A 14,461-nucleotide genomic window follows, 5' to 3' on the forward strand; every position below is an offset into this window, starting at 1 on the left:
CTGTTGCTCTCCTCCTGGGTGAATCATGATCCAAAGATCCCCAGCTTTCATTTCTAAAAAAAGGAGTAAGTTTCTAGCATTTGAAGCACCTGAGATATGAGGCAAAAATGTATAGGCGTTATTCTTCTCAAATCAGTGAGAGATTAACCTTTCCCACCCCTTCCAGTATTCTACTCCCCCCACCCCAGGTAAAACCCCTGCTCTGCACCCTTCCATTATATCCTGGATCCCATACACTTGCGCCCTGGACTCATGTGTGCTTTCTCTTCTCTGTTTTTCCCTCCCTTGGTCTTTAGGGAAAAGCTTCACATTGACAATTACAGTCTTCACAAACCCCACCCAGGTTGCTACCTATCACCGTGCCATTAAAGTGACTGTTGATGGACCCCGGGAGCCAAGAAGTAAGTTTGTTGTCTTTCCTTGGAAGGGGAATCGTGTGGCCGGGCGACAGTTCTCAAGCTAATGCTTGCGGGTGCATGAGACCTTTTGCTGCTTTGAGGTATCCACGTTGTGTCGGATTGCCACTGTGGCACCACACTTGCTGTGGCTGCTTTGCATGGGTAACATATAAAAGTGCCTCTCATTGTGAAACCCTTCTGAGACCAGTGTCCGCATCGCTGATGGAACTCTGCTGGCATGGGACGCACAGACATGATCAAGGGAAATCATGCCTTGCGCACTGCTACACTGTACGGATAGTCAGAAGTGGCTCAGCAGGTGAGGTGAAGCTTCCCAGCAGGTGGGTCACTGTTGCTCACTGGGAGGGAGAGGGGTGATGCAGCAGCAAAGAGGTTGATGCGGTGCAACCACACTGGAGGAACAAATCCAATGCTCCTGCTGGTACGTTTACACTGCACCAACCTCCCCAACTCTCTTGTTCCTCCCTGGTAAGAAGCAGCAGCAGCTACCATAGTGGCTCCTTCCTACCTGGCAAGCTGCTTCTGCTGATGGTGATGATGTGAGAGGCAGCTAATCACAGGGGACATAGTTTTGTGATGGAGCCCTGTCTGCAAACTGCAGAAATAAAATGGGTTGGAAAGGACCTTGTGCAGGGCAGTCGGCCCACCATCAGGCAGAGTGAGGCAATTGCTTCAGGTGGCAGATGCTGTGAGGTGGGCAGTGTGGTAGCTACCTGGCTATTTCTACTGAGCCTCCCTCCACACACGCCTCTTTTTGGAAATTGTCACCTTTAGCTAGGGGGGGCTGTGAATCTGCCTTTGCTCTGTTCAGAAGATTTAAGGGAGATCGTCTAACAATGAGTTCCCATGGGAAATTTCGCTAACAAGAGAGGTTCTCGGATACTTTGTCAGGGCTGTTCAAGGAGTCTCCAGCAGAACTCCTGGCTCCTTTGACTCTCTCCTGTTGAAACACTTCCCACTCTCACGACAGAATGCCGTTTTGGTTAGAAATGTAAGCAGCACCCTAGCAAGATCTGACCAAAGCCCATCTGGTCCTGGCTTATTTTTAAATTCCTAGGAACCAGGAGGTACTCAGCAGTCCCCTAGAACCCAATAAGCAGTGACCTGCCTTTGGACACCATGCCCATCTCCTTAGCAGAATTGTTAATGCAGGCCCAAATTCAACTGTGAATCATCCCCTACTCCTCTTTTACATTTCATAACAGGACAGAAATTAAAGATCTCTGTGATAGGTGGATGAGCTGCTGTTATGTTGGACTTGCCTGTTCTAATCGGATGAGTTTCTGTTAGTTTAAGCTTGTGGGCAACCCAGCTTTGTGCCAATACCTTCATATGCCAAAAGAGGGTTTTTCTTCTTCCACTGACTGAAATTTTGCAACTGGCATTAGCACATGGCTTTGGGGAGGCAACAACAGCCTCACCCTGTCAACAAAGTGTGCTAGTGTGGAGCTGCTAGAGTTCTCCATTGGTTATATTTCTGAACTGTGTTTATGCCATGCATCTAAAGCATATTTCATGCCCTTGCCCAGCAAATCATGGGAACTGTAGTTTACTAAGGGTGCTGAGAAAGGCAGCTCTGTGATGAGTAAACTACCATTCCCATTATTATTTCAGGGGTGGGTGGATGTACTTTAAACATATGGTACATATGCAGCCTAGGAGCAATGTCTCAATAGCTGGGCAGTTAGGCAGTGGAACCATTTATTTATTTGAAAGCATTGATGAACTACTTATTTTTAAAATCTCTACAATATCAAAAACAAAGGAGATTGCTAAAACAAAAATACAAACTAATAAAGCAGCAATATAAAAACATGTAAAAGCAAATAAAACAAAAGTTCAGCAGCACTTCAAGTGCATGAAACAGGCCTAAATACAAGCATGGCAAAAAGAGAAGCCTATACAGTTACCTAGAGCAGGCATAGGCAAACTCGGCCCTCCAGATGTTTTGGGACTACAGCTCCCATCATCTCTAGCTAACAGGGCCAGTGGTCAGGGATGATGGGATTTGTAGTCCCAAAGCATCTGGAAGGCCGAGTTTGCCTATGCCTGACCTAGAGGTGTGATGGGAGCTTCAGGCAGAGACTGGGGAACTGCTTTTTGGGGGATGCGCTGGACTGTTTGCAGAAGGTTGGATTAGATTGCCTGTAAGGCCCCAACTGAATGGTTCTAGTTTTCATGTATATGCATGTATATGCAAGGACATCTAAGCAGCATACAGTCCAGGGCGCAGCCTGCCATTTCCCACCCTGCAGCTGCCAAGGTATATTTTTGAATTTAGATAATCTGTTGTAGGGTGGCTGTGAGTTTCTGCTTTATCCCAGGCAGCAGTTAAATAAGTGGAGTCTGGCCTTCCACAAAGGAACTAGGCATGGTCATAGTGATGGGGGGTGGGGTCTCAGGCTCTCAAGCATGGGAAAAATAGGTCAGTATACAGGTATGTTGGAAGTAATATGATAAGACACACAAAGGTGGCTGTGCATATATGTAATGTACGGGTCTAGAGGTGAATCAATCTGTCAGTTTCAGTGTCTCATCCCCCCCAATCTTATATTTGGTTCATGTTTCTGCAGCAAATTGCCATTTTTTAAAGAATGCCCATGAAAAATTCTCAGCATTTTAGTGTAAATTTCCCCGAATACACACATTTTTGTATGCAGTTTTGACTAATATAAACATTTCTACAATCACTTTTCCCTAATATAATGAATTTTTGTACATTTCTTTCAAAAACATATATGCATTTTTATGCACACTTTCCCTGAACACAGTGCATGTTTGTACACATTGTTTGACTGGCGAAACTGAATCACAAATTTCAGGAAAGTGTGAATTTTAAGGATAATTGTGTTTTGGTCTGGGTTTTGGTTCAAGAACGGTGAATTGGATCATTTCTAATTAAAATGCAAACAAAATCACACTTCTCCCCCATCCAGAGGGGATAAAATTGACTTTGCCCAAAGCAGCAAAAAGCTTTTGGGCCAGCCTTTAAAAGCATTTTTAAAAGATGCTTTTATATGTTATTATTGAATTGTTTTATCACTGATATGCTTGCATCCTGGGCTCCTTTGGATGGGTGGGATATAAATTTGATTAATTAATGAGGACACAAAGAAGCACTTCTTATTGTATTTCATCTCCTCTGCCTACTGGTGAACCTAAGTTAGATGTGTCCATTAACTTCATTAGTCTACACTGCAGCCCAGGGCTCCTTCAGGAGGAAGGGTGGGATATAAATTCAATAAACAAACACATGCCATATCCTCTAGCCTGTGCTCCCAGCTTGCAGAAGCAGCCCCAGAAATGTAACCTCCCAAATGCTTCTTGTTAAGTAACAGAGAGGAAACAGGATTGGAGCTGCAGGAGCTGGTTGATGATGCAAGTGGAAGGCTCCAGGTGGCCACATCTGATTAAAAAGCGCTTTGGGTTTTGTTTGATCTGCAATCAGTCCATTAATCTCTTAATTATGCTGACTAATTGATCGGCGTTTCAGTTTCCTCCTCTGCTGTAGTCTTCAAAGACAATCTGTTTTGAATGTGTGGAGGGCTCGGTAATGGATATGAGGATGCAAAGCCTGTATATCTAAGTGACCTAGTGCAGGGGTAGCCAATGTGGGGCCCTTCAGATGTCTTGGACGTAGGGGATAGTATTCAATGCAAATTCCACTCAGAGTAGACCACTGAAGTGAGTAGACACGACTGACTTAGGTTCATGTATCTCAGTGGGTCTACTCTAAGTAGGACTTGGCTGAATGCAACCCAGGATTGGGTGAATTAATCAATCTTGGTTTCTCTGAGCCTCTAATTTTTCATTCTCCGCATTTTCTCATAAGTTTGCAATTTTAAAAAATTCTCATGAAAATTCAGTATTTTAGAGTGAAATTCTCCTAATAGACATATTTTGTACACAATTTTGCCAAGTAGACACATTTTTGCAATGTCATTTATCCTAATATAATGTATTTCTATATGTTGTTTTCACTAATATATGCACACTTTACACACACACACACACACACACACACACACACACACACACGTCCCTGTCCACCTGTCCTACCCCACCCAATAAGGGGTCCTATGATCGTATCATGAGACAAAGTGAAACAGCGGAGTTGAAGGTGGCATTGAAAGCAGCAAACTAACAGACAATAATAATAATAAATGATGATGATGATGTTGCCTGACATGTATATTGGGAGAAATTCACACAAAGGTGCTGGTGAGTTTTCATGGAGACTTTTAAAAATAGCAAGTGGGTGGGGAAATGTGGAGAACTGAAGATTGAAAAAATCAGAAACGGAGAGAAGCCAAAATTGACAAATGCCCTCATTCTTATCATGATGGCTGTATTTCAGGACCAGGATCAGAGGCAAGAGCCCTCTCAGCAGCTCCTGACGCAAGAAGGCTTGTGAGCTTTGGGGAGACATGTGGTTTCCCACCATATGAGCGGAATAGCTGAGTAGTAGACCCTGAAGACTTAATGGATGAAGCATTTTATTGGATTGCATTGCTGGCTCCTCATCCCAGACTTTTTTGAACTTAGAACAGATTTGTTGAAGTAATGGACTTGACTAACTTGAACCCTTTTGGTTCTATCAAATTTAGTTCTTCCCAAAGTAGTTCCATTGAAATTAATGGACCGAATTAATTTATGCTTTAATTATATGCTACATATTCTGGATTGCATCCAAACAAGTCATACTCAGAGTAGACCATGGAAGAAATAAACTTGACTAATTTGAACCCATTGGTTGTAGTCACCTAAGTTCTACTCAAAGCAAGCGCATTGAAATTAATGGGCCAAAGCTAGCCGTGTCCATCCATTTCAATAGGTCTAGTCTGAGTATGACTAATGTTATACACAAGCCATTCATTTCAGTGGATTTACTTTTGCATATGACTTGGCTGGATACAATCCAGAATACATAACATTTTATTAAAAACAGCAACAGATACAATTAAATGGAAGAGGGACCAGCAATAAAATGCTTGGTGGGATTTTTAAATTTATTTTTTTCTTACAGTCTTCATGATCTATTTAAAGGTTGTACAGAGGGGCAGAGAAATGCAAAGGTGTTGCCTGCATGTGTGTGAGCTGAGTAAAGAGGAGCAGAGAGGAATTACCTTGAAATATCTCCTGTTTACAGTTAAGGCAGCTCCAGAATAAAGTCTGTTTTTAATGTTTACTGCTACACTTGGAAAGCCTGATTAAATGTGGATGTTACCCCTCCAGCAAGGTGTGTGTGTGTGTAAGAGGAGACAAACAGGCAAGCTTCTGTTTGCAAAAATGAACAAAATTATCCCACTTAGGAGTGTATGTTTTGCTTTCCTTTTGGAGCAGGGCCCCTTTGGACATATATCACTCATCCCAGGTTAATTTAGACGAGGCGATTGAAACAGTATCGCAAGGTGGCCAATTCCTCCTCTTTCCTTTGAGAGATTTATTACTTTCCTCTCTTGGCACCTATGAGTGGCGTGCAGAACTCTGCAGAGGCATTTCATCATCCACCTTAGCAAGTGTCTTTAGCAGGGCTGGGGAACCTGCGCCCCTCCAGATGCTGCCTGCTCTCCAACTCCCACCATCACTGATCCCTGGCTGCGCTGGCCAGGGCTGATGGGAGTCAGCCCAGCAACATCCGGAGGGCCTTATCTCTTTTCCCTAGAATCTCAAGCTGATTCCCAGTAAAGAGGGGGAAGGTCGCATGGTGGAAAGGGACAGTGATGGAAGAGCCACCATCCAGAGATGGCCGAGGAAGCTAGCAGCGATTAAGAGCAACGCTGCTTTCAACCTGTGATCATATTGTTTCTCACATCACTAAGTGGTGGGAACACAGGACTTAACACTACAGGGTTTAGTTTCACTTGGATCAGAGAGTGGAGGGAGGGAGGGAGAGTGCACTCAGAGATGGAGTTAGCTGCTCCAGCACCCAGAGCAGCACACATGCTGTGCACTCGGGGGAAGGAAATAGACGTTTCTGCAGTGGGCAGTAAATCTAAGAGCTATAGGCCCACACAGTGCTTTTAAAAAAGAAAAGAAGGGGGGGGAGGTGTGAGTACTCACCATGAATTTGTTACAGTAAGTGCCACACATTCAACATGGGGAGGGGTGCCGGTACTGAGTACCCTTGAGTACCCCAGGAAAAAAAGCACCAGGTCAACTTCTCAGAGGCCCCTACCCCTTGTCCAGCAGTACTTCACCACCTCCAGCTAATTCTCAGCTCACTTGCTTTCTTTTTCCAAAGGCATTTTCCTGCCCCTAGCTCGATATTTGTTTATTGAGCAGATGTATACCTCACCTTTCAACTGAATAATTCTCAAAGTACAGTGGTACCTCGGGTTAAATACGCTTCAGGTTACATATGCTTCAGGTTACAGACTTTGCTAACCCAGAAATAATACCTCGGGTTAAGAACTTTGCTTCAGGATGAGAACAGAAATCGTGCTCTGGCGGCACGGCAGCAGCAGGAGGCCCCATTAGCTAAAGTGGTGCTTCAGGTTAAGAACAGTTTCAGGTTAAGAGCAGACCTCTGGAACGAATTAAGTACTTAACCTGAGGTACCACTGTACCTAACAACCGACAGGCTGTAATAATACCCCATGAAACCTCTCTGTCTCATGCACACCACAGTAGTAGCCCTTAGTTCCCTGGCAAGTGGACGAGGTCAGAACATTATTTCCTCCACTTCTGCAATCCTAAAGATATTACATTCCAAAAGCTGGGAAGAGATTCCCAGTTATCAAGGAACATTAGCATTCTTTGGTTAAATCCCTGGGGGCCACTTATTCACCATGGTCATGCCAGCTAAACTCTCAGTGCTGCTGTTCAATGAATTCGTGGCTGATGCTCTGAGTAGATAAAAGTGATTGATTAATGAAAGCTTTCTTACCGAAATTACAATTGAGAGCATATAGATATGATCAGTGGGGTTTAGTTCTGTGGTTTTGTCTAGCTCCTTTCCACTCGTCCCATTAGCTTGTCTTTGCCCAACCTACTTCCAAACATCACTACAGGAACTTTATTGGATACAGAAATGAAAATGATTATCCATGATGGTGTTTTAGCTCTCATTGGTAAATAAGCAGGGAAGTATGGATTTTGAAAGTTACCTCTGTTTCAGTTCACATGTTGGTTTGGGAAGTGTGGATTAGGTAGATTAGCATTAAAATGCAAACTGAAATGAATTTATCCCCCATCCTTATTGATGGGCTGGGTTTAGCTTGATTTAGTCTCAAGTTCTGCCGGCCTGTTCTGATGAGTTGAGACGTGGGTCTACTTTGAGTAGAATCCTGTTGGTGACAACCCTGAGTGTTAAGGGTAGAGAACATCCTTGAGCAACAGCACTAGAGCTAATAGGTAATTTGGGACACTGGAGTCAATGGTCTGATCCACTGCCCCCAGCCACCTTTAGATGGTAAGCCAGCCCTACTCACCAGGAAGCTATCTTGCTCATTCCTCTGAGTGGGCACCTGGAATTCTGCTGCAAAGTCCTGATGACACCACTGAGCAGCAAGGCTTTTTGGAAAGCATTCATGCCAGAGGAACATGGCCTGTAATATATCGCCACGCAAGATCTCAAGTTGAGTGTTCCTGAGGTTAATTTCATGTAGTGCGTACAAGATGTACACATGAAGGTGGGTTAAGGTTGAGTGTTGGCAAGCGCACTGATTTGAATGACCTACCTAACTCGTTTACTAAGGAGCATATACAAGCGCAAAGAGATAATGTAGCCGTCCCAAACCCACGCTGCTTAAAAAAAAAAACCCTTTATGTTGTACCAGCTCCTACTGCAGCAATATAGAGACCAAGGCAGACACACCTCAATTCCAGCTGCCCACACCCTCTGTATCTTATCCTGTCTATCTTTGTTCTCATACCACACCCATTGCCAAGGGATCAGAGCATCGCCTTGTGCTTTGATGCATTTGTCTCTTTGCCCATTTTTGTGCATCCAAACACACTGTGTCTGTGAAGCTTCTGGTCGAGTGACGTGAAATGGCCTTCAAAACACATGTGCTGCTTCACATTTTAAGGTTGTTTGTTTTTTGGTGGGGTGAGGAGCTCAATGTTGACAAGCTATCACTTTGGAAGTCCCACCGCACCAAGCCTGAAAATTCTTGGGAATCGCTCAGAGCTCTTACATGGGAACACTAACTTCTAAGCCCTTTCTTTCATATACTCAGAGTATCTCAAACCACCCCAATAAGCCACTGCTCCTTGCTCCTTGCTCCTAATCTAGTTTAAAGAACAATGGGGTCCCCATTCTATGCAGTCTTGCAGAAAAACACCTCCACTTTTTCCAGTCCTCTTTCCCCCATTAGTGCTCACTAATGGTTTCTCATCATCCTGGGGGGGGAAAGGTGATAAGTGGGGTGCCACAGGGTTCTGTGCTGGGCCCAGTGTTGTTCAACGTCTCTATAGATGGCTTGGATGAAGAAATCGAGGGGACGCTTATCAAATTTGCAGATGACACCAAACTGGGAGGGGAAGTTAATGCCACAGAAGACAGAATCAGGATTCAATATGACCTTAATAGACTGGTCAACTGGGCCAAACGAACAAAAAGTATCTCAAAAGGAGCAAATGTAAGGTTCTACAGATAGGCAGGAATAACCAGCTGCACAAATACAAGATGGGGGACAGCTGACTTGCGAGTAGTACGTGTGAAAAGAATCTAGGGGTCTTAAGAAACCATAAGCTGCTCATGAGTCAACAGTGTGATGTAGAAGCAAAAAAACTAATGCTATTCTTGACTACATCAACAAAAGTATAGTGTCCAGATCAAGGGAAGTAATAGTACTGCTCTATTCAGCCTTGGTCAGACCACACCTGGAATACTGTCCAGTTCTGGCCACCACAATTTGAGAAGGATGTTCACAAGCTGGAATGTGTGCAGACGAGGGTACCCAAGGGGATCGTGGGTCTGGAAACTAAGCCTTATGAGGAACAGTTGAGGAAGTTGGGTATGTTTAGCCTGGAAAATATGAGACTGAGAGGAGATATGATAGCGATCTTCAAATATCTGAAGGGCTGTCACATGGAAGATGGAGCAAGCTTGCTTTCCCCTGCTCTGGTGGGTAGGACCCAAGTCAATGGAGTCAATAGATTCCAACTAAACATCAGGAAGAACTTTCTTGTGGTAAGAGCTGTTTGACAATGGAATGGACTCCCTTGGAAGGTGGTGGACTCTCCTTCCTTGGAGGTTTTTAAGCAGAGGCTGGATGGCCATCTGTCATGGATGCTTTAGCTGAGATTTTTGCATTGCTCGAGTTTGGGCTAGATGACCCTTGGGGTGCCTTCCAACTCTACAGTTCTAGGATCGAATATTAGACATGCAACTACTAAAGACCTTCCTCTTTCAACAAGCCTTTTAAGTAGATATCTGTTCCCTGTCTGCATCTGTAGCAAAACTGCTTTTAAATGTGTTCTCATTTGTGTGTTTGCCACCCTGGGTTCCTTTGGGAGGAAGGATGGGCTATAAATTTAAATAGTGATGACATCTGGAAAGCCAAAGGTTCTTCACACCTGTTTTAGGCCAAAAGCTAGAAGACCTGTGGGTCACCAGCTATTGCTGGACTCCCAACTCCCAGCAGCCTCGACCAGCATGCCTAATGGTCAGGGATGATGGATGTGAGTTTCCCAGAGGCACCTGGTGGGCCCCTGTGAGAATAGGATGTTGGACTAGATGGGTCACTGGCCTGATTCATCAGCCTCTTCTTATGTTCCTATGAGTTGGTGACCTAGAGACATCTGAAGGGCTGCCAGTTCCTTGCCTCTGTTCTTAGCCCTGTGGGTGCTGAGGGCAAGTCCCTAGAGTCTTGTACCAAACCAACTCTGGTTGGGCAATGATGGCTCTGGAAGAGAGGGAACATTCAGCATGTTGTTCTTCAGCTCTTGCTGGAAGCTTGCCAGCCACGCTAAGAACTGCTGCCAGGCAGCCTGCCCTGAAACAGCTGGCACCAAAGCAAACGCGGCACTGAGCATTCCTGGATTCTCATGTATATTAGCATCTGAAGGTACAACAACATATTGTGCCTCACACCCCAACCTTTGATTATCACATGTATGAAAAGATTCTTATATATCTAACAACACTGCCTGGGGAGAGAGATTTCATAAATCTGAGATTCAGCAGGGTCCAAAATTCATGGCTATATTCAAGGTTTAACAGGAAAAAAACTCAAAAGAAAAGGCAATTCAGATAATTTGTTGTGCTTATTATTATTATTATTATTATTATTATTATTATTATTATTATTTATTACTGTTGTTGTTACCTTACAATGGACTGCATCCAGATCATCCTACCTCATATTAAAAAGGCAAGATATAAATGGAGCTCATGCGCACATACTCAATTCTTTCACTCCTCCCCTTGCAGCTGGAGCAAACAAACCAGGAACTCTTCAATTAATTATAGTTTCTTATTCTGTCTAAACCAGGAAACCATGGCTCGAGGCTTTCAATTTCAAACCAGGGTTTCATATCCTGGCTTGTTCCAAAGCTTTTAACCATAGTTTCCTGGTTTGGATCAAGTGGGAAAAATAGGTAAATGGAGACTTTCTAGTTTGAAGACCGTTCCTACCATTAGGCAGAATGAGGCAGATGGAATGCGAGGGGATGCCTATTTGGAGGTTTACAAAAGGGAGAGCAGGAGGACCTTGAAGTTGCCCATGCATTGCTGGACAGCAGACAGATGGCATATGCAGGTGAGGTGCAGGTGTGGTGACGTAGATTGTATTTCTCTTTAAATTAACATATGCAGATTTTGTACATATCTGTGGCCTCTTTTGAAGCAATGTGTAAGTAGCCAGGCTACAGTGCCGAGGATCATGAGGGAAAGCGTTACAATTAACATGCTATAAAACTGACATAAGTTTATTGAGTAGTTCTAGAACAGGCTTCCTCAGCCTCGGCCCTCCAGATGTTTTTGGCCCACAACTCCCATGACCCCTAGCTAGCAGGACCAGTGGTCAGGGAGGATAGGAATTGTAGTCTCAAAACATCTGGAGGGCCGAGGTTGAGGAAGCCTGTTCTAGAATACACATTTTCCAGGAGATCATCTCCTGAAGTCACTTTGCAGGCAACAATACCTGGCAGTTGACTCTGGGTGTTGGCAGTGGACCCAACAGCTTCCCAAGGATGCTGGTAGCTGGTGCCAGCCCTGTACCAGCAGCCAACATGAAGCAAGGTAAACCTGGCTAGGACAGAGACAAACCAATAAGAAAGCAAGACAGGAAGGAGTAACCCAGGTAACGTAGCAACCTTAAAAATGGTTGCCAGAGAGGAGGTGTGGCTATTGTCAGTCAGAGGATAGGCAGGCCTAGTTCCTGGGACACCAATGCCCCAAGGGGTGGGGTGGGGGGCTGTGATAAGATAGCAAGCAAAACCAGTCAGGCAAGTTGGAAACCCGCCAGAATCATCGATTCTTCAAGATAGTTTTGGCTTAAATAAAAGCAATTAAGAGCAGCACGTGCCCTGGTTAGTGGTTAAAATTATATTTACAAAAAGAAAAACAAGGAGAGCAGAAGTCTCGGTGATCTTGCCAAGTTGTGAGGAGAACGGTATTACTATAGTTTCTGGTCCACTGCAAAAGTATGAGAGCTGATACCACATTTGAGGGAGCCCTTAGCAAAATCCCTGCCCTACCAAGCCACGGACTTGCCTAACACCAGCAGTGGGTAGCTTTGAACCATTTAAAATCTCCCACAATGCCCTGGCTGAGGCTACTTCAGGTAGGAAATGTAATGGTTTATAACCATCCACAACTTGGCATGTTTGTGTGTGTGGCAAATTGATTATTTTTCCCAATCTACTCATTTATATTCAGCCATTTGTCAGGGCTGCCTCCTTCATCCAGACATTTGATGATCCAGACGCCTGGGCCATGTGCCCTGTCACCATGTGTACAATGAAGCTTGCTCCATACTTATGAGTCTAGGCACACAACTTTGAGCAGGAGTTCCAGACGCCCACAAAAACCCTAAATGTGAATGTCAGCTCCGTCCCACGTTCTGTTCAGGTTTATACTATTCAGTATTCAGATCTCTCTCCCTTGTCAGGGTGAGATAGCAACTCTCTTATCAGCAGCACTTTTTATGAAGGATGTAAACCTGCGTGTTTTGGCAGCATCCCAACAAGCCACCCAGCAGTTGTTGGCTGTTCTCATATCCTGCCAGGAACTTGGAAGGGTGTCATCACACCACTAGAAAATATTCTGAGTTAATAGCTCTGCCTCTTTCCCCTCCACCCTTGAAATCCATAGGTCTTACTTGTGGCCCCTTAAAGACTAGCCAATTCATGATGGCATAAGCCAGAGGGGGGCTCATTATACCTGCCGTGTCTCCCACTTGGCCTGTGGTGTGGTTGTGCCCAAACCACACTCCCCATCCATCACCTGACATCAGATGTGGCAGCAGTAAACCCACTCCAAATGCGTTCCTTATTCTCCCTTTCCACCTGCTAGTACATTTCAGTGTAGGGTTTACTCTTATTATTATTAAAATGTGGAATCTTTTTGTGTTGTTCTGTGGTGACAGAAAAAGGCACCAAATTCAAAAAAGGGGTTTTAATGTTCAGCAAACACCGTGCAAGGCTCCCAAATACCTTTGGGGCCTGGATCTGGGGCAGGTCAATCCTGGGTCATAATGTGGCCATTTCAAATGACCAGATCAGGCTCCAAATCATGGGGGGGGGAGCATGAAGCCCTAATTTAAACCCTCTGTATACCACTTTAACCACCATGGAGATTCCTGGGAACTGTAATGTGTCAAGGGTGATGGAAATTGTAGGTCTATGAGGTTAGCACCCTTAGCCACTTACAGTTCCCAGGATTCGTTAGCATTACCATAGTATACAAATGCTTTGCAGAGTATGGTGTGGATGTGACCTGAGAGTGCTTTTTTAGTTGGATACCAAGTGATTATGGAACAGGGATATAATAGCTCCACTGTCAGAGGCAGTATTTCATAGAATCATAGAATTGTAGAGTTGGAAGTACCCTGCAGATCATCTAGTCCAACCCACTGCAATGCAGGAATATGCAGCTCTCCAACCTTGGCGCTGTCAGCACCATGCTCTAACCAACTGAGCTATCCTTCTCGGAATACCAGTTGCCGAGTCTTGCAAGTGGTGAGAGATGCTGCTGCGCTTAGCTCCTGCTTGCAGGTTTCTCGCAAGCATCTGATTGGCCACTGAGAGAACAAGCTGATGGACTTGATGGGCCATTGGCCTCATCCAGCAGACAGGCCCTTCTTATGTTCTTTGAGGTTTTAAAGCAGGGAAGGGGAATTTGGACTTATCTGAAGTGTGATCTGCCCATCACAATTTTTATAGCTTTGAAATCATGGGTTATATAACTGTGGTTAGATCAGCATCCAAATTCCTATTCGATCATGAAGCCCACTGAGTAACTTTGGGCCAGTCACCAACAGCATTTTAGATTCACGTATTGTTTCAGGAAAGTGCAAACTAGGTAGTTTCTCATTAAAATCTGAACTGTTTGAATTTCTCCCCCATCCCTCCTTTTCACCCACTTCATACCAGTGCATTTTTCAGCATGCAAATTCTATTGAGAGCCAGTATGGTGTAGTGGTTAAGAGCGGTAGTCTCCTAATCTGGGGAACCGGGTTCGCGTCTCCGCTCCTCCGCATGCAGCTGCTGGGTGACCTTGGGCCAGTCACACTTCTCTGAAGTCTCTCAGCCCCACTCACCTCACAGAGTGTTTGTTGTGGGGGAGGAAGGGAAAGGAGAATGTTAGCCGCTTGGAGACTCCTGAAGGGGAGTGAAAGGCGGGATGTCAAATCCAAACTCTTCTTCTTATTCTGTATCTGAGCTAATTCACTCCTATATGGTCACTCTCCTCAAAAATGGGCAGCCTGAGACTTAGCACAGGCCTCTTGAGCCTCACCCGAGTGCCCTGGGAGGTTTGAGGAAGGCTTTGAAGAAAGAAAAAGTGACGGCAGGTGGAGACAGGTGAGGTCCTTTCAGGTACAGGAACATCCTCAGAGATCTCTGTACAGAAACACCTACCAGGCAGGGCT

At 44.7% G+C, this 14,461-nt stretch overlaps 1 protein-coding gene across 1 annotated transcript in view; it reads left to right on the forward strand.

Annotated features, from left to right (window-relative positions):
- RUNX3 (RUNX family transcription factor 3) overlaps positions 1 to 14,461 on the forward strand; it is a 127,612-nt gene that overhangs the window by 76,762 nt on the left and 36,389 nt on the right. The window contains exon 6 of the mRNA XM_082231817.1: positions 297 to 401. Within this exon, the coding sequence (XP_082087943.1) occupies positions 297 to 401 (105 nt within the window). The remainder of the gene's footprint in view (positions 1 to 296; positions 402 to 14,461) is intronic.

The sequence above is a fragment of the Podarcis vaucheri genome (genome assembly GCF_965113315.1).
Source record: "Podarcis vaucheri genome assembly, chromosome: 7".
In the NCBI taxonomy this organism is placed as follows: Eukaryota; Metazoa; Chordata; class Lepidosauria; order Squamata; family Lacertidae; genus Podarcis; species Podarcis vaucheri.